At 29.7% G+C, this 19,443-nt stretch overlaps 1 protein-coding gene across 1 annotated transcript; it reads right to left on the reverse strand.

Moving 5' to 3' along the window:
• Positions 1-10,736: 10,736 nt before the first annotated feature.
• On the reverse strand, positions 10,737-14,570 carry LOC111298520 (VAN3-binding protein-like). The gene is made up of 7 exons (XM_022893235.2): positions 14,202-14,570; positions 13,723-13,848; positions 12,577-13,018; positions 12,237-12,452; positions 11,927-11,976; positions 11,653-11,710; positions 10,737-11,483 (listed from the first exon to the last, which is right to left on the reverse strand). The coding sequence occupies exons 1-7, from the start codon at positions 14,520-14,522 to the stop codon at positions 11,269-11,271; spliced, it is 1,428 nt and encodes a 475-aa protein (XP_022748970.1). The 5' UTR covers positions 14,523-14,570; the 3' UTR covers positions 10,737-11,268.
• Between the last annotated feature and the right edge of the window lie 4,873 nt (positions 14,571-19,443).

The following is a 19,443-nucleotide window of genomic DNA, read 5'->3' on the forward strand; positions in this document are numbered from 1 at the left end:
ATTTCTAAGGCTATTTCAATATTTTTAAATACTTCACATCGAGACCCATCAAATACCTTTATGATCATATGACTTGGCTTTATATATGACATGTTGATGGGTAGTTTCATCAGAGTAGTGATAGGCTTGAAGTTGATCGATGAGCCATTGTCAATAAGAACTTTGCATATGATGTGGTCTTTACATCGAATGAAAATGTAAAAGGACTTTAATACTTTTTTGATCTTTTTGTAAGATCTCATTATCATTGAAGGTAATGTAATTCGGTGTAGTGATATTTTCCATGATGTGACCCACATTTTCAACTGATATATTGTACTCCACATATGTTTTATTTAACACTTTCAACAAGGTTTTTCGATGCAATTCAGAGTTTAACAATAAAAATAGTAGTAAGATATGATAGGTGGTTTGTTCAACTACTCAACAACACTGTACTCGTTATGTTTGATCAATTTTAGAAACTCGTAAGCTTCTTTTTTAGAGATTGACTTTTTATACTGTATTTCTTGAGTTGTTATCAGATGAATTTTTTTTTCTTTTGACATTTTCTCTCTTTTTTTTCTTTTTATTTTTGAATCTTCTCTAAGGTTTATGGCATATAACACCATCTACTTTTAGTCATACTGCCTATTTTGACAATATTAATAGTACCTAGATTGCTTAAACTTGAATCACCATTCGATCATTGGACTACAATGCCACAATCATATTTTCATGGCATTATTTTACTATTTTGGTATGAAAAATGTCTGGAGATATTGATAGTCACAACTGGCTTTGAAATAAAAGAACGTTCTTCTTTTGCTTGAGCTAATTTTTCATCATAAAATATAGTCACCGACTTAAACATGAACTTTGAATACGCATTCCTTAAAAACTCATCTATTGTGGCATTCATTGAATATTCACCATACGTAATAAAAAATTCAATTAAAAATGAATCCATCATTATTTACAGCACCTGATAGAATGTATCATAGTTTTGAATTGAGTATGTTATTGCTCCCGTATGATATTTGTAAGTTTAATCTGGATCATGCTCTATTTGGCCTTCACCTTGGTTTAAAGCCGTGGGATAGAGGGCACCAACCGTTACCAATACATCAAAAACTTTTTCAAGAGGAGTTTGGATTTCATTCATAAATTTTTTAATGCATCACACATGACCATTATCCATCGCATTACTTGTTGGGCTGGCATGATTCAATAAAGGGTTGCCATTAGCACTTGGTTCTTCTCCATTCTCAAAGTTTAAATAATTGTTTTTAATCAAACCATGTACCTTATATTAGAATACCGTGTAATTCTCTAAGGAATGGCCTGCAATCCCTAAATGGTATTCACACCTGGCATTGGCATCGTACTACTTCAAGTGAAGAAGTTTTAATAATTCTTGATAGGTAGGTGTAACAAGTTATTTCTCAAAAAATATGGGATACAGGTCAGTATACAACATAAGAATTGGATCAAAAAGGGGTTTTTCTTGATTGATTCTTTACCTTTTCAGAAAACTGTTTGGATTACTCGATTGAGTTGATGGGTGGTTTGTGGATGGATGAATGGGCATTTAAGGTCAAAAACTTGGTTGAAACCCTCGTTGTGGCATTGGCTGATAAGTGTATAGGTTTGGCAAAACATGGTTTACGATTAGACAGTAAAAATGGTAAGCTGGTTGGGGATAATAAGGGATAAAATTACTATTTTAGTGCCCCTAATTAGTTAAGGCTTGGACATCCTCTTTCTTTTTAGATGCATTATTCTTTTTTGTATCTTTTCTTTCAAGTTTTTCACTTTTAACTGCATTCTTAATGATTTCTCTTGATATCACCATATCTGTATATTTTTTATAGCATTTTCTACCATTTTTTCATAGTATAGCGTTCGAAGAGTATTAACAAACAAAATGATTGTTTTTTTTTTGTGAGGGGTGACTAAACCTAGGCGATAGCCTTTCTCCATCTATGTACGTACTCTTTCAAGCTTTTAGTGATTTTTTTCTTCATACTCTGTAAGGATAGATAATCCAAAGCCAGATCTATAATGTGCTTGTAGTGGGTGATGATAGCCTTAGCCAATTATTTTCATGAATGGATGCAACTTCTGTCTAGTTGGACATACCATTTGGCAGCCGATCCTGTAAGGCTATCTTGAAATATGTGTATTAGTAATTTTTCATTATGAGTGTGAGTAGCCATATTTATGCATTACATGATAATGGGGGTTATTGGACACTTAATCTCATCATATTTTTAAAATTTTTGGACTTTGGACTTATATGGGATGACTACATCTGACAACATCACTATCCAACCACATCCATCGAGCCATAAATGCCCATTCTCTCAATGGCTTGTAAAGGTTCTTCTATGAGGCTCATTTTATGTAAAGATTTTGGGATTTTCTTCATTTTTGAAACATTCGTTTTGAGCTTCTCTTATTCTTTTAGGTCATCTAGATTAGAAACATGCGTTGGATATGATGATTTCATCTGTACTATCGAAATGGTGTGCCTTTGAAATTAGAGAGGTCCCTATGTTGCTTGCATAGCTATGTAAGCAAATAAATATCTTCCCATAAAAGATGCAGGTTATGGTTATGCTTTTACAAAGTCTAGGCTCGATGTAGGATAAAACCTAGAGGATATGAGGGACATCATCCTCTGTTCTGGGTGCCTTTCTTAGGGACTATCGACTCTCGCCACTTTCTTCCCTTTGTCTATCTTGGCCATCATTGTGGCCAACTATTCCTTTATCTCTTCTTATGCTTTTTCAATCTTTTTCATTCAATTGCTTTGATCTTCTTCTTCCATGACTTTTGCTCACAATCGAGTATTATATAAATGATGGACAAGTTGATTCGAAAACTTTACCGACTAATCTATCCTTGAACCTTTATTACCATAAAAAAATTTTTAAAAAAAAAATAGAATTTTATATATTGAAAACTTTTGGTCAATTTTTTTAAAATTATTTTTATTGTTTTTTGGAAATTGATGATTATTAAAACAAATATAGTGTGTATGACAAAAGAATAAAAGTGAGATATATTTGTTCTTTGACAAATTTCAACACTAGAATTTTTTCATTAATTTCAAACAACTTTGATTACATGAAGCTTATCATTCTAGAATTATATCTATAAAAATATTTAACTTGCTCATAATGATCCTTAGCTTCATCTAGAAAGTCCATCAGGCATTATCCATATTCTCTGGTAGGATTGACTTCTCGCCTTAATGCCTCCACCTTTTTAACCATTTCTCTTGCCTTTTTCATCGCCTTACAAACGTAGCTAGTCAAATGCTCAATGTACTATTCTTTACCTAACCTTTCTGTTTTCCACTTCATGCAAGCATCTATTTCCAAGTCACACGTGAAATTCTAATCCTTTTCCCTTCTTTGGCACTCATCCATAATTATTGAAATGTGATTCTTGTGTTCTTACAACTGATGATCTAACCCTTGGATCACTTAGCAAAGTGACTATTTTCATTCAGGATTTTGAGGTGTTTTCTTTTCTCTTTTTCAAGCTTGACTTAGACTCTTTTTTTTTTCTTTTGGCATTCCACCAGTCTTACTAAAGTGGTTAGTACAATTTCTCCTAATTCTGGCACTTTTGAAAAATTTTGATAGTCCCTTCTTATTTTTCTTGAGCCTTACCCTTCCCATGATTCACTTTCTCTTGTAGTTTATCCATTTTATGTTGCCGACTAAAGTAAGATTTGGTTAATTTTTTAGTCTTAAGTTAGTCTCGTAATTTCTTGTTTTCTTGATGCATCTCTTTCAAATCATTATTAGCCACATCCATTTCTTTTGTGACCTTTTCCAATCTACTAATTTGCATTTCTGCTTCATATATCAATTATCTCATTTTCTAGCAAAGCTTCAAAATTTCTCTTCTTATTTCCTCATTTTCAACTTCTAATTTCTTTTTAACAAGCTCAACTTCTAACAACTGTAGTTCTACCTAAAGGTTAGCCAATTGACATGAGCCATCATTAAGAGGAAATACCTGATTTTTAAGTTGTTTGGTTACTAAATCTGGTAATTAGGAGTAACCTTATGAGAAGAAGCCTTGGTCTCAATCTTCATTTTTTTTTTTATATTTGGATTAATTGTTTCGATATTCTTGGTGCATTGGAGTCCCCATAATTAAACTCTACTTGAACAAGGCCATGAGTAGCAAAACAAACTGTTTTGCACCAAATTGCTTTAACACCATTAATAGGGCATAACTTACCACGTCCCATAGTCCTAATAATGGTACCTATAACTCATTTCCTCTTTGATATAGTATAGGCATGCAATGCATCCAAGCTGCCATCCATTCTATTTCATCTCGAGTAAGTCTTTAAAAGTATGTGATCCATTCTTCTTTAGCCTTTCTAGTCGGCCACTAGGTTTTGCAAAATTTTTCAATTGGTGCCTTGTTTTGAAAATACAACTTCGAGAATACACTCTTCCTACATTTGAAATGACTTATTACCCATACAAACAACAATGGTGCATATCTTATAAAGTAACCTTTCTCGTTTAGTCGACAGAAATTTAGTGATCTTATGGTTTCAGCTAAGATTGCTAGTGAAGGATTGATTGTTTGGGTTTCAACTTGCTTAAAAAAGTCTACCACAGTTATCTCAATATAGCCTAAAATCTTTGGAAAAATTACCATGCCATACATTACCGAAACAAAAATAGACATCTCTTGATCATCATCTAAATGCTCTTGAACAAAATTATGAAGAAAATCCTAATAGATACCGATATGTTAGCCTTTGGGTTTCACAAAAGAATCTATACTTTTCAACCTTAACTCTTATAAACTTTGCTAACTTTTTACGATAATTTGATTTCAGCTTTCAAATGAACACCTTGTCTGGACATTGTAGTTCTATCCTAAGCAAAACCAAATATTCCTTGATGGTTGGCATCAAATCCTCTTAGTTAAAAATGAAGCATTTGTAGGATAAATCTCAAAACTGTATAGCCACTCAGCTCAACTATTCTTTAATCACCATTGAAATTAGGGTTAAAATTTGCCCATATTTTTCACCAAATTTTTTCTTTCTCCCTTCATTTAATTGACCCCAGATGATGGATAAATCTTTTAGATTATTCTATGTAAGATCTAAATGTACCATTTCAGGCAACCTTGATATATAATTGGTAGGCAAACAATCTCCACTCTATTGTTGAGCTTCCTTTGACCAAATATGCACCTTATTATATGACTCATATAGGATGCTTATGGATGATAAGCAAATTTGTAGTTTTACGACATCTATGAAAAGAGATTTTCGAAAGAAAAAAGTCTTAGAGCAAATATCTCAATGAAAAACTACATGATGTGGTTTACACAAAAAAGAAAAGAAAAAAGGAAACAAAGTTGAGTTAGTACAAGGGTATGATTCGAGATTAGAAAAAAAAAAAACTAATTTTCCCTTAGTCATAAACATTTAAGGTGCTATATAACCAAACAAAATAATAGCTTTTTTTTACTAATCTCCTGTTATTGTTGTGTTATAAAAAAATGGACTTTTTTGTGAATTTTGTTTTGTAAAAAAAAATCTTTTTTTTTTGTCTTTTGTTTTTTTTTGTTTCTTTCATTTTTTTTTATTTTGCCTTCTTTTTGTTTTAGTTTGTTCGAAACATGATTTTTTATTCTACACGTTTTGGAATTGTTATGAAATGTTCCCATTTGCCCCAAACTTTGACGCCTTCTACAATCGGGTTGGCGGGGCTCTATCTAAGGTTGGTTTCTTATGGCATATTATATGATTGGTTTGGATCGACACTCATTTAAAGGTTCCCAAATTGTTTCTCACTATCGTCCATGCTGAATTAGTAAAGCATCTCAATTTTCACTCATTACAGGCTAAGAACGAAAATGATTCAATTTAAATGAAAATATTTCGCTTACCATTACGGAGGTTATCACCTCATGAAAGTAAAGGTACTTTACTTCCTTCTATAAAAGATAGAGCCCAGGTATAGAGCTTATATATGAGATGTAAAGTATTATCGTGTGTGAAACGAAAATTAACACAAATGCCCCATAATTTATTAAAAATCATATACACAAAAGAAAATAATTAAAAAAAGACGCAAAATGATTTTCTTTTATTATTATTATTATCACTATTGTTTTTTTTAAATTTATTTTTAATTTTTTTGTTTTTATTTTTTTAATTTTTTTAGACAAATTCAAAATCAATGGAGTTAATGTTAAATACCGATTAAGATCATTAAATCAAAATTAAGTATAACTCATAATTAAATTTTGGTCTGATTCTAAAAAAAACACATCTCAGCAGAGTTGCCAAACTATCGTAATAGTTTTGGAACCGTTAGACTAATTTAAAAATAAATGAAGTAGCCAATAATTTTTTTTAGTTAGGTGCAATTGATCACCTATTAAGACTTTACATTTTTAATAAAATCTTAAAATTAATTAAAATTTATTAAAAATATATATTTTTTGGTCTACAAAAATAATTTGGATTCGAAAGTCGGTTACTCGTAAGGAAGGGTTAGCACCTCTATGTCGCCCATTAAAAAATAATACCAATTAATTATACATTATCTTTTAATTTTGACAAAAATGTCTTAATTTTTATATTTAAAAATAATTCCCTTGACTATTTTTATTCCCACTTTTGTTACTTCACCCTTTTATTTTTTAAGATTAATCTAGTTTACTTAAGAAAAATAAATTAGAACCTTGTTATCGAAAAAACTCTTAAAATGTTTTAGATGTTGGTAACATTGAAAGAATTTTTCTCACTTAGAAATTTCTTAAGAATCACTACTCGAATTTTCATAGAATCTCATCCTCGGATGCTCGTATTTATTTTTCATAAAAATAATATCATGCATATAATGGGAATGACAATATACTGGTGCATACATTTTATTTTATTTTTTTTAATTCATTGGTTGTTGTTTTTTATTATTTCATTTATTATTGTTATTTTTTTGGAAGGAAAAAAATTGTTTTATCATATTGAAAAATTTTTATAAATACTCCAATACGTTGGTAATATTTAAAAAAATCTTCTTACTTAAGGATTTTTAAGGCATTACTACTTGGAATACCTTAAAATTTCATCATTCTTTTCCAAAAAATTTCTTTTCCATCATTCTTTATTATTTTCTTACTTTAATTTATTTTTATTTTATTTAATAATTTTTTTAGTTAATTTTTACTTCATTTAATAAAAAAAAAGAAAATTTTTATTGTATTAAAAATTTTATTTATTAAAAGTTTTTATTTTATTAAAAACACTCCAATTCGTTGGTATTATTTAAAGAAATCTTCTCACTTAGAGATTTTATAAGAATTATTATGCAAATTTCTTTAGAATTTTATTATTCAAAAAAAATTATTTTTTCTCATTTTTTATTATTAATTCTAGTTAAAACTTTTTATTTTATGGAAAATGAAGGAAAATATTTTTATTATTATTTTATTTATTACTCTTTCATTTTTTTGTTTTTATTTTTAAAGAAAATTTTATATTTTTAATTTTATTTTATGACAAAACTTTAAAATTATCAAAATTTTAAACTCTATTCTTATATAAAAAAAGTATTTCAAAACATAAAATTATTAAAAGACATAATAATAAGGAGATAAATTGTTAAATAAAAAAATAAAATAGAATAAAAACACAAAAAAATACAAAAAAAAATTTTGAACTGAACTGGTCAATGATCCAATCAATGGCCTAAGGCAATTCACAAGTAGTCTGAAGTAATTTTCTACGGTTTAGGCTGGTTTGGAGCGATTTTAGAAAGTTTAAACCTATTTAAATTCAATTCAATATCGATTCGATAGACCGTTTAGCAAAGCTAAGTAAGGCATAAGTCTTCAAGTCGAGTTACATAGATCTTCGGGTCAAGTCGATCAGAGACGTGGGTCATTCTTGGGTAAAACGATGTTGTTTTATTTGTTTTTTTTTTTAGTTACAAAAAACAACCTTTTTTTTAATCATTTCCTTCTTTTCCTATAATAAAAAACTTCAATAGAATCTCTTAAAAACCCAAAGCCTTATCGCCAATGAGCCATGCTTCGCTATTGTTGTGTTGCTGCCATTCCGGTGGTTGGGAAACTCCAAAAACCACCAAAATGCACTTTTAAGCCTCTTGATTCTCATTCTAAGTCCCATCTTTCGAAAAAAAAAACCCTTTCCAAAACCCAGACTTGCCCTTTAAGACTTTGGTCGAAAGCCTCTTCATTTTTTTTTTTTTTTTTGGGTTTGGTTTTTGGTTTTATGGTTTTTTGGCTTTTTTTTTTTTGTGCTAGCTCCCCACTCCAAGGGATGTGGATGTGGTTTTTGGGTATTTTTGTGTTTTTTAGATAGATTGAGGGGAGTGATTTTTTTTACAGAGGTTTTTTTTTTTTAAGGCAAAGATTCACCATGTTTTCTCTCATTTCCTCTTTAGGGTGCTTAAACTCTAAATTTATAGAGTTGGGAAAAGGGACAAAATCCTAGGATATCTAAGATTTTTTTGGGGTTTAAAGGGTTTATTGGTGACTTCTTTGCTGCCAAGGCGGCTACCGTGATTTAGATCTCTATTTTTTTTCTTCATTTTTGGCCTTAGCTAGGTTTCTTAAAGGCTTATCCTTACTTACCATGGTTGAAAGGGGAAAGACAAGCCATGTGAGGCTTCTAGGGAAAAAGGTTGTAGGTAGAAAGGCTCGTGGGTGCTAGTGCCGTGCATGGCACCCATAGTCACAGGGTCTTCTCTTTTTTTTTAATTAATTTAATTTTCATTTCATTTTTTATTTTAATAAATCAGACAAACAAAATTAAACTAAAAGCTAGATAATTTGAAAAATACAGGCCCTTACATAGGCTTTAACTTGGACTTCAATTTTAGGCTCACTATCCATTTAATTGAAATCAAGGTCCACTTTTGATAATTCGGACAAAACCGGATGTCTACATTCATAATGAAGCAATTAATTAAACAACTCTTGTAAAATTTTTCTTTATGCAACTCTTGTAAATCATTGAAGAAAATTATATATATAGCTTTATATTAGGAAAAAAATTTTCAATTTTCACGTAAGCCTGTAGTAATTAATTTTTACTAATTGTTTTTCTCTTATATATTTCCTAAATTCTAATTCAACTGATAGATCTTTTTGCCTCTTGGAAAGCTATGGTTGATGATTTTTGGATGCATTGCTGTGACACTGACAATCTTATCAAATGATATAGTTAGATGAATATGTTTGGCCTTCATCGCTTTTCTTTTTTCTTATGCATTAGAGTCAATGACATAAAATAATTATAAGTGTTAAGATTTAAATTTTAAATATATTGAATATCATTTCTTAAAAATAATTATTTTAAACTCACCTCAATCACTTTTTATATAAACATTATTGACTTTTTTCAATTCGACAAATTAAAATACAATATGATGATATGATATAAAAATAATATAAAAAATATATAAAAATAATACAATTTAAAATTTTAACAAAATCATATATAGATTTAATAAAATTAAAAAAAATACATTTAACGTTTCTGTATCAATTATGATATATTTTTTTATATAAAATATGATAAAAATACATAAATTATTAATATATTACATAACATAATACACAAACCGTCAATTTACCTTTTTCTTTCTATAATCACGTTTATGTGCGCTAATAAATATAACTGAAATCAGAAATTAAATTGAAGGAAAGCCTACAATGAGTAAATTGGCTAAACTTTTGTGGTTGAGTAAATGAGCTGGATGGCCAGACCTATTGTACTCATTGATCCTTAACTCCTAAAGCCTATTTATAACTTGGGCAGCTCCTCCCACAAATCCCTCTAGGTTTCAGCTATGAATGGAACCCAAAGCTGAAACCTGACCGTATCTACCATAACCTCCAAGGGAAAGTGGATATCAGCCAATCCAATTCACAAATTGGATTTGATATTAAGAGTTAATTTAGCATTGCTGTTACAATTTAAAAAATTTTAAATTAAAAAAGGTGCATTATATACTTTAAAATTTTAAAAATTTTATATTATTATAAAAAATTTTGTGAATAAACAAACATCCAAAAATATATATTAAATAATAAAATAATTTTTATCGTAATTATATTTTTTGACTATAAAATTACATCTTAAAAAACTTTTTGTTTTGAATTGAAAAATAAAAAAAAATTATTATTTAATATTGTGTTAAGATTAAATGTAATTTTTAAATGCAAAAATTACTTTTAACATCGATACTAAACGAGACCTACCAAATCCCTCACCCTCGTTGAGAAAAATTTTAGGTAGGATATCGAGAATCGATGACACTTGCACATAGCCCACATCTGAAACCTGAATCAAACTTGAATCAATCTGCAAAAACAGAGGAGGTAGAAAAACAGAAGGCAGATTTCTAGTGGTCCCCCAAAACTAGAGAAGACAGTGTCACAAGTAATTCATTGGAGGAGAAACCCAAATTCCTAAACATATAAATTATTTATAAATTTAATAAAAATAAAAAAAAATTCATATTAATATATTTATATAAATCATAACATGAGAAATTTTAAAGTTGATTGGTGTTTAATATAAAATAAATACTATAAAAATTACCAAACAGATATGAAAGCAACTTTTCAAACAGTTTCTAAGAGATTGTTAATATATCAAACATTCTTCTGACAAGTAACATTCTTTCACAAATAATAAAATATTTTCACCAACTCTTTGATCCACGTAGTCCAAGCCAAATTATCATATATTAAAATGAAATATTACAAATCAAGACAATCATAGTCCCACCATATATATAACACCTAAGACTAAGAGCCAAAGGGAAATTTAAAAAAATAAAATAAAACAAAACAAAAAGCTTAGCTCACATGAATATATTATAAAGCACATAGAATCAGGGGCGTCTTTATCATATCCCATTTCATTCCTTTATCAAAATGGGATTCCTTTCTTCACTTTTGACCATCCCCAGTCCAAGATACCACAATATTTTCTTTCCTGAACAGTGAAAGAACAAGGAACTTGTATCACATGATGGTTTGGGTACTTTCTTTCAAAACACTTTAGTCTTTCCAGTTCAAAAATAAAAGAACAAAAGCCCCACAAACCCATTGGATAACTTTTTCTTAATTTCAACTTTTTTACAGTAGAAACACCCAAAGATTTTATATGTATTGTTCATAGAGGCATTTGATCCTATTTCCCCCAATTTGTATACCCCTTTTTTGTCAGGTTTCTCCCCTCATGTTAAAGCTTCAAATTCTATTTCTGTTGCTCTTCTCCCCAGCAACGGAGAGGAGTCTCGACACACCTTGAGTCCAAATATCATACTCTCTCTGGTTCTTGCACTCGAACTCTACGAGGCCGCGCATCACTGTCTTCAACCCAAAGTATCTCCGGTTCTCTCCACCCTCAAGCAAGTGGCGGCCGGGCCATGCAGGCATATCTTTAATCACCTCCAACACAACATCTGCAGAAAAAAAATTTTCAAAAAGTGATGAAGATTAAAGATTAAAGACAATCCCTTTTGATCTTTTACTTTAGTGACTCTAGCTTTCTCAAATCCCCAAATGGAACAAAGACCCACATCCATTTCTGAATTTTCACATTATTAGAGAAAGACAAGAGTAATCACTTACTCTTTTTCTTTTTTGTGATGGTCCCAGCAACATGTCTGCTCTTCATCTTCAACATAACCTGACCAAAAAGAAGTTTCAAAAGAGTTGAAAAGAATGTAACAAAAAAGAAAACAAAACAAAACGGATCAATTTATCTCATCAGGCTTTCAAGTTTTTTTTTTTTTTTTTACTTTTGTTTAGGACTTTTTACCATTTGAGGTTCACATGCACTAATCACTTTACCTAAAGCACAATTTATTCCCCAATAATTTTGCAATTTTATCTTTCGTGATACCTGGTTCATTCTGTTTATATAAACAGAGACAACCTTCGAATGAAGATCACCTAAAACAATCAGAACAATGAGTTAATTAAAGCTGTCACCATTTGAATCTAAAATGGATAACAAAAGCAAAAAATGAGTAAGGAAAATCAAATAGCATGGCTTCAAATAATGTGTTCAAACCCTCAATATAATGGAGAGCATCTGCCAATTTTGAACCAAACTCCACCAGAAAAAACAAACATAACTTTTCTCATTATCCCAATTATATCAAAGAACAATCTGAAGAAACAACAGGGAAATATGAATCAATGAAATTTACCTTTTCGTGTGCGCTTGAGAAGCTCACAGCCTCTAGCAAGCAATTCCCTGCTGCATATTCCCAAGAAATTCTCTTCAGGAACAAGCTCCCCACTAAAGCTGCCATTAGAGCTACCATTGCTCCCATTGCCGCCACCTTTATCCACAGGAATAACAGCTGCTATGTTCCATACCTCCTTCAGCGCCCTTGCCTTCAGCGTGGCCGCCCCTCTTAAGGCTGACATGACACCCCAAAAAAATTTGCCCAATTAATTCAACCATTTCACTTAAAAAATGAAATACAAATGCATTGTAACAGAATCAAATTTCGTTTTCTCTGATGTTGGATTATGTTCATGTACCTGTTGCCGCCCCAGCAGTTAAGGTCATGATATCTCCGGCAGACCGGACATTGACAGCGGAGCTGATCACAGAGGTCAAATGCTCGCGCTCAGCCCCCATGGCTTCTGCCGCCTCCACACATTGAGCAGCAACAAGGGTGGCAGCTGATGCAACTGCCATATCCGTCTTTGCCCTCAGCTCATCCTTCCCAGCACTCGAGGAGGCAGCAGTCGCCGCTGCGATGGCTGCCATGGCTGCCGCAACCCCGGCAACAGATATGGCAGCATGTAGCTGAGCATTATGTGCCCGTGTTTCTTCCTTTTTCTTCTCCTTCCTATCCTTCAGCCATCGTCCCACCGTCTTTCCACCACCTGTCACGGAAGTTGCAGCGGGGGTAGCCGCCGCAACTGCCGATGTTGTACGGAACTGCGAGTTGAGGGAATTAGTGGCGCGGCAAAATTGCTGCACAGGTAAACGGGAGCCAGTCATTCCCTTGAACGCATTGTATAAATTGGGACTCTATCCGTTAATGAAAATTATTAAAAAATTAATAAAAAAAAAAAGCTCTGAGATTATAACCAATAACCACCGCCATTGAAAGGCATGATTTTTTTGGGTCCATCGAACCATTGGACCATTAAATGAAATGACAGTGCCACTTTGGAATCCCAAACAATAGTTAGTACAAGACAAAGCAGAATGACTCCAGTGGAAGGAAGTTACTTTCTTTCCAACGAAGTAAAAAAAAAAAAGAATCATTTGTTTTCTTTAATATTTTACATGGAAGAAAGTGAAGAAAAACACATGATATGTAATCATGTGAAGAAAAATGTTTCTTTTCTCTCCGTCGCTGGGGGTGGATCTGATAATTCGCTTATTTGAATTATAATCATGTAATCATATTTTATGCAAAATTTATGTGTCGTATATGGATATGAAAAATAGACTAAAATAGGGCTTTGGTTACAGAGAAAGCCTGAGATTTATGTTTCAGTGTCAGTGACTCAGGAGCTCAATCTGTGCTCTGTTGTTGCCTAAAAGTGTCCAAAAACAAACTCTTGCCTACAAAATTTTGATTCCTTAAAGTTAAAAACCAAATAATTCCCCAATTATTTGAATGTATTCATGTTTTAAGAGTAGTTTATGAGTTTAAATTTGAGACAAACCTTGACATCATCAATTTCTGAAGGTGAAACTGGAGGACTATCTGTCAAGGAACCACAACTTTGGGCTCCCGTTAATGGTCCACTGCTATGAGATAGCCTCCCTGAAGTTCTTGGAGATAGATCTTGCTGCAAACACAACGGAGACAACAGAAGGAAAACCGTCAACAAGAGATTTAAGGGGAAAAAAATGAAAATTGAACTTTTAACGCATTGAGTGATTGAATTATTGCACAAGTCCAAAAAGTGTACCTATAAAAAACAAAGCAAAACAAAATATTTTGTTCTAAAGGAAACAGAACAATCCAAAACCAAGAAAACGAAAAGCACCCAGCTGTTGAAAACAAAAAAAAAAAAGAAAAGAAAACCCATTTAGAAACAACAAAACAATAGTGAAAAAAAGTTAAAACTAAAAACCAAAACCTTAAAAAAAATTACAAGAATCTTTGTCTTCACATGAATAGTTGCCCTGCTACACTTACCGACTGTGACAAGATTCTTTCCATGACCATCTGGGAAGTTTCAGAAGAAGCAAAAGAGAAAGGGTTGCCTGAAACTATGCCACTATCTTCAAGCTCACCCGCCACGTCTTCTTGTATAACAACGTTACCACTCGAAGAACCAGACATTTGATGAGAAGCAGCAGCTTGTGAAGAGGGAGGAGCTAAAGCTCTTGAAACCTCTAAAGCTGAAACACTCCATGAACGTGACAAGAACTCCATTGGTTCAAGTGGCGTCTCCGGTGGCCTGAATGGCACTGGAACTGGTTCCGGCCTCCACTGTCGGACAACGGGTTTCTCCATTTTTTTTTTCCTTTGTTTTTTGGGAGGAAAGTTACTGGAGAAGGAACCAAGCTGAGCTATATAGAAGGTGACACTGTCGAGGAAAAGGCCGTACCTTTCACTGAGAGATGTTAAAGTTGTAATTTTTTGTAACAAGACAGGATAAAACTGGAAAGTGAGAAAACTTGGAGGGAATTTGGGAGTCACGCGCTGGTTGATCTGGTAATTAAATCAACGGCTGAATTTAATCACTGAGACAGAATCAGTAATACTAAGGATTTGCGTGCCACTTTTCAGTATTTCATTGGCTGTTTCCTTTTTAGGAATAAATTTTTACACTACACAGTAGTATGTAATTATTTTTATCATTAATACAAGGAAATTCTTAGTTTATCCATATAAATTGATCCTTATATAGTTTCATTCACATTTAAATATGTCGATTTATGTGTTTTATCTTGTTTTATTAAATAGGAATTATTTTTTTATTCATATGAAATTTTTAAACTTTACAAACAATTAAAAATTGTCATGTATATCTTTTATTATATTAATTTTTTATGTTTAGTATATCTTAAATAAAACCAAGATAATCTTTTTATTTTGTCGTAAAATTTAAAGATTTTATTAACGGATAATGAAATAATTTTTTTATTAAATATATAATTAATGCGATAAGAAAAGTTTATAAATTAATATCTATTTGTGACAGAAAAAAAAGTAATTTCAATTGTTAATTTTTTAGATTGTATATGTTGGTATTGATGATTAATGAAATTTCTATTGTTAAGTAAATACATATCAAATTGTACTTACCTAGTAAGCAAAACCATATGTTGGTAGGCAATATATAGAAAAAAAAGGTTCCAAAGATGAAATTGTACCCGGTTTTTAGTTTTTAATTGCACATAAAATCATAATCTAATTAATTTTTTTCATCTAAATTTTTCAACTTTTTTTTTTTTTACATTGTAACTAAAATGACAAATCTACTCAAATTCATTGGATTCCAACCTTGTTTTATAGAATACAATTTTTTTTTTATTAAAATTAGATTTCGAGTTGGTCAAATTTTTTAAAGTTGAGATTAAATTAAGTTAGGTTTTAGGTCAAATTATCCCAACCCAACTTGATATATATTTATACAAAATATTATTTATTATTTATTTAATTTTATATTTATATATATTTATTATTATATTAATAAAATTATTATTTAATATTTTAATTTAAGATATTACTTAATAAAAATATTATATTTATATATAATTAAAATGTAATTTATATTTAAAATATTTTATGAATACTATATTAAATTAATTTTGGATCTGATCGATTATAATTTTAAATAATATTTTGATATCAAAGTGAACAAAAACCCATCCTAATTCAATTTATTACTATCCCTAATTATAAGTCTCAATCTAAGAATAAAAGAATAGGATGTAAGTGTTAAAATTTGAATTTTAAATTTATTAAATATCACTGTTTTAAAAAATAAAATTAATAAAATTAAATTTCAGATTTTTAAATCTGTTGTATTACATAATTTGGTACATAAATTTGTTGCATTTATGATACAGTGAATCAAGTTAAGTCTGTTTGCTGGGTAGGATTCAATTTGAAACTAAGCAAATCATGCAATAGACAATTGCAATTGTACAACATGAGATGAGGGTAGGGTGTTAGTTAATTTCATTTATAAGAGAATTGTCCTTTAGATCATATCCTTTTGCATTATTATAGATCATTTGCAAATTAAATTCTCCTTCTTAATTATTAGTTTTTCTCTTGTTTTTATTGGTTTGATTTGGATTAATGAGGTGACAAATTTTTAATCCCAATTTTTTTTTAAATGCATGCCATCAAGTTAGGTACAAACATTTAGGATTAGCAATGAATTGAGGTAAAGCAACTATTAATTTTCCTAATTGTTTGCCAAACATGAGGTAGGATTTTCCTCAATGCTTGACAATTATGAGTTAAGAACATGACATGACATCCCCTTACTCATATGTTCTTATCTATATAAAAATAATAATTTTTTATAATATGATCAAATATTTCAAAATTTTCTTTGAGTTTTTTTTTTTTTTTTTTCAAAATGATTTTATTCTATTCAAAATTTTAATTTTAAAATGCATTTAAAGGAATTAGTTGATGTATATAATATCCGGTGACCTTAATGTGATAACAAAAGAATTCATCGTATTTAATTTTTGGGTTGGAATTAAAGTCACATTAACCTTCATTTGGTATTAACATTACATGAAAACAGATTTTCAGTGATGAAAATTACCAATAAATAAATTTTGTTGCTAAAAGTCATTAATATCGATAGTTTGTCAATAAATTATCAACGGATTTCAGCAAATTAAAATTTTATTTTTAGTGATTGAATTTTGTCGAAAAAACAAAAAAATTTATTGATGATAAGATATTACGTTGATAGTTTTGTCATTAATTGTTTAAACCAAAAATCTTGGAATAATGATGGAATTAGCTACGAAATTTCATTGCTAATTATTTTTTATTTCAATAAACTTTATGACAAAAAATTTTTTATAACTAATAAAAAAAATCTATTTCTTTAAAATAATTTTATCAGTTAAAAAAATAAAAAATAAAAATCTTAATACATAAAACCCCCTTTCTCATATATTTCAAAATTCCCCCCTCATCTTTTCCTCCCTCTCGACCCCAGTAGATTTGAGTAGATTTGGACCTAAATATCCTAGCACGAGTATCATGCAAACAAGATACGGATGCTAGTCAAAATTTATGCTTTCTCTGCATCTTTTAATATAATTCATCAGGAATTTATTTTAAGCATTTAATTTTACTAACTGTCTTCAGGTAGCTTAATTTTCAGGTTTCTGTGGCTTGTTGATACTTTTAATATTTAGGGTCTGAACCGGGAAATCGGAAGCACCACTCTTAGTTATATTACATCAGCCATAGAGGAATCAAATCAAAGCAATTTATGTCCTACATAAATATTATGTTATGCCACCATTAATGGCTTCCCCACCCTTTTTTTGGTTTCAAATTGTTGGGATTTGATTGTTTAATTTCTGCATATATTCAAACTATACAATTGGGATAATCGTTGCAATTGCAACGGTAAGATCATTTCATTTGAACCAGTAAAAATTCACCATCGACATAGAAAAAAAAATGTTCACATCTCAATATATAGTTATAAATGTTCCATCAAATCCATGCAATTTATAATTTAATTGGAAAGAATTGTTTGCTGAAATAAGTACCGGTAGTATTAATTTGTCCTCCTGTCAATGGATTTTGGCACAATAAAAGAATTTTAACCAGGAAAATTGGACCTTACTGAGGACCATTGAGCCGAAGTGTTAAAAGTCCAAACAAATTTAGAGTGCCAGTCTTCTTCATTGGCATTCAGCTGTTCCTTTTCGTTTTCACAAGAAATCATTGGAGGATTAGAGTACCTTAAGCCAGAGCGCTAGCATTGAATGCACACTTGAAGCCATTTTGGTTTGATAAAAACACAAAAATGTATGTAAAATTTGAAGCCAGCCTTGCGCCCATTGCAGACCTCGAGGCAAGAAATGAAGCCTCAACTAAAGCTGGTTGGTGTTGCCTCTTTTTTTTTTTTTTTGGTTTGCCGGAGGACGGGGAAACAATTTGGTCTTGTGGTCCTAATGGCAACAACATTTGACCCATTATTTTTTGGATAGGAAGGGTGACGATAGTTCAAATTAAATGGATTCAATTTAATTTTTTTTAGATACTATATGATATTATTAAATTTAAAAATTAAAATTGAATATGAATTAATTTTTTTTTAAACTGATCTGTTTCAAATATAATTTATTAGTTTAGTTCGATTTGGTTTATCGATTTTTAAATTTAAATTTTTTTATTTATATATATTATTTTAATAAAATTTTTAATGTATTTAAATAAATTTATATATAAAATAATTATTTTTATTTTATAAAAATTTTAAAAATGCATAAAAATTAATAAAAATATATAATTTGATTTGATTCAATTTTTTTTTTATTTTTCACATTTTAATTCAAAATTTAATCTAAACTTAATATGTACATTTAATATCTAATTTTAATTCAAACCAAATAAAAAAAATTAATCTAAATTAAACTAAACACTATAATTTCAAATTAATTTTTAATTTTTTTCAATTTTGTTTCTCACTGTTATCAGTCATTACTCACTGCACGACCATGTGGAAAACAACTAGGCAAAAAATATTCGAACTCGTAAACGTATATTGATAAGGAACATTTTCATGCTAATTTTTTTATTTAATTCTATAATTATTTAATTATGATAAAAAATTATATTAAAATACAATTTATAATTGTGGATTTCTTATATTATTTTTGATTGATCCTAAACTGTTTAAGATTATGATAAGTTAATGTAATGCAATAATTATAAGAAATATGCTCTCATATTAATATTATTATCTCACTTTACATGTATGAGAAAGACAATTTTTATGAAATAAATCTTTTAATAATCTCATCAAATAAGTAATCAAATATTTGATTTAATTATTACAAATATTTATTTCATATTAAAAAAATAAAATTTGAATTCTGCTTTCAAACAATAAACAAATTTGTACTAAATTAAGTACTAAAAAGAAAGGTACGAAAGAAGAGGATCATCTTGTGTAGACATTCAATGGAATATATATATATATATTATAATTTTTTATTAAAATTATTAAATTTAAATAAATTATTAATTTAATTTTGATCCAAAAATTTAAATAATATAAAAATTACATTAATATAAATAGATGTTTACTCATATATATATATAGTAATTAAGGATTAAGATTAGAAGTAATGGCATGCAATGCAAGTTAATGTCATCAATGCTAAATTTATAAGCTTCATCTTATAAGATGAAAGATTGGAGGGATTTTATAATA

This window comes from Durio zibethinus, chromosome 16 (genome assembly GCF_047325235.1).
Source record: "Durio zibethinus cultivar Kanyao isolate XHJ-2024 chromosome 16, ASM4732523v1, whole genome shotgun sequence".
Lineage (NCBI taxonomy): Eukaryota > Viridiplantae > Streptophyta > Magnoliopsida > Malvales > Malvaceae > Durio > Durio zibethinus.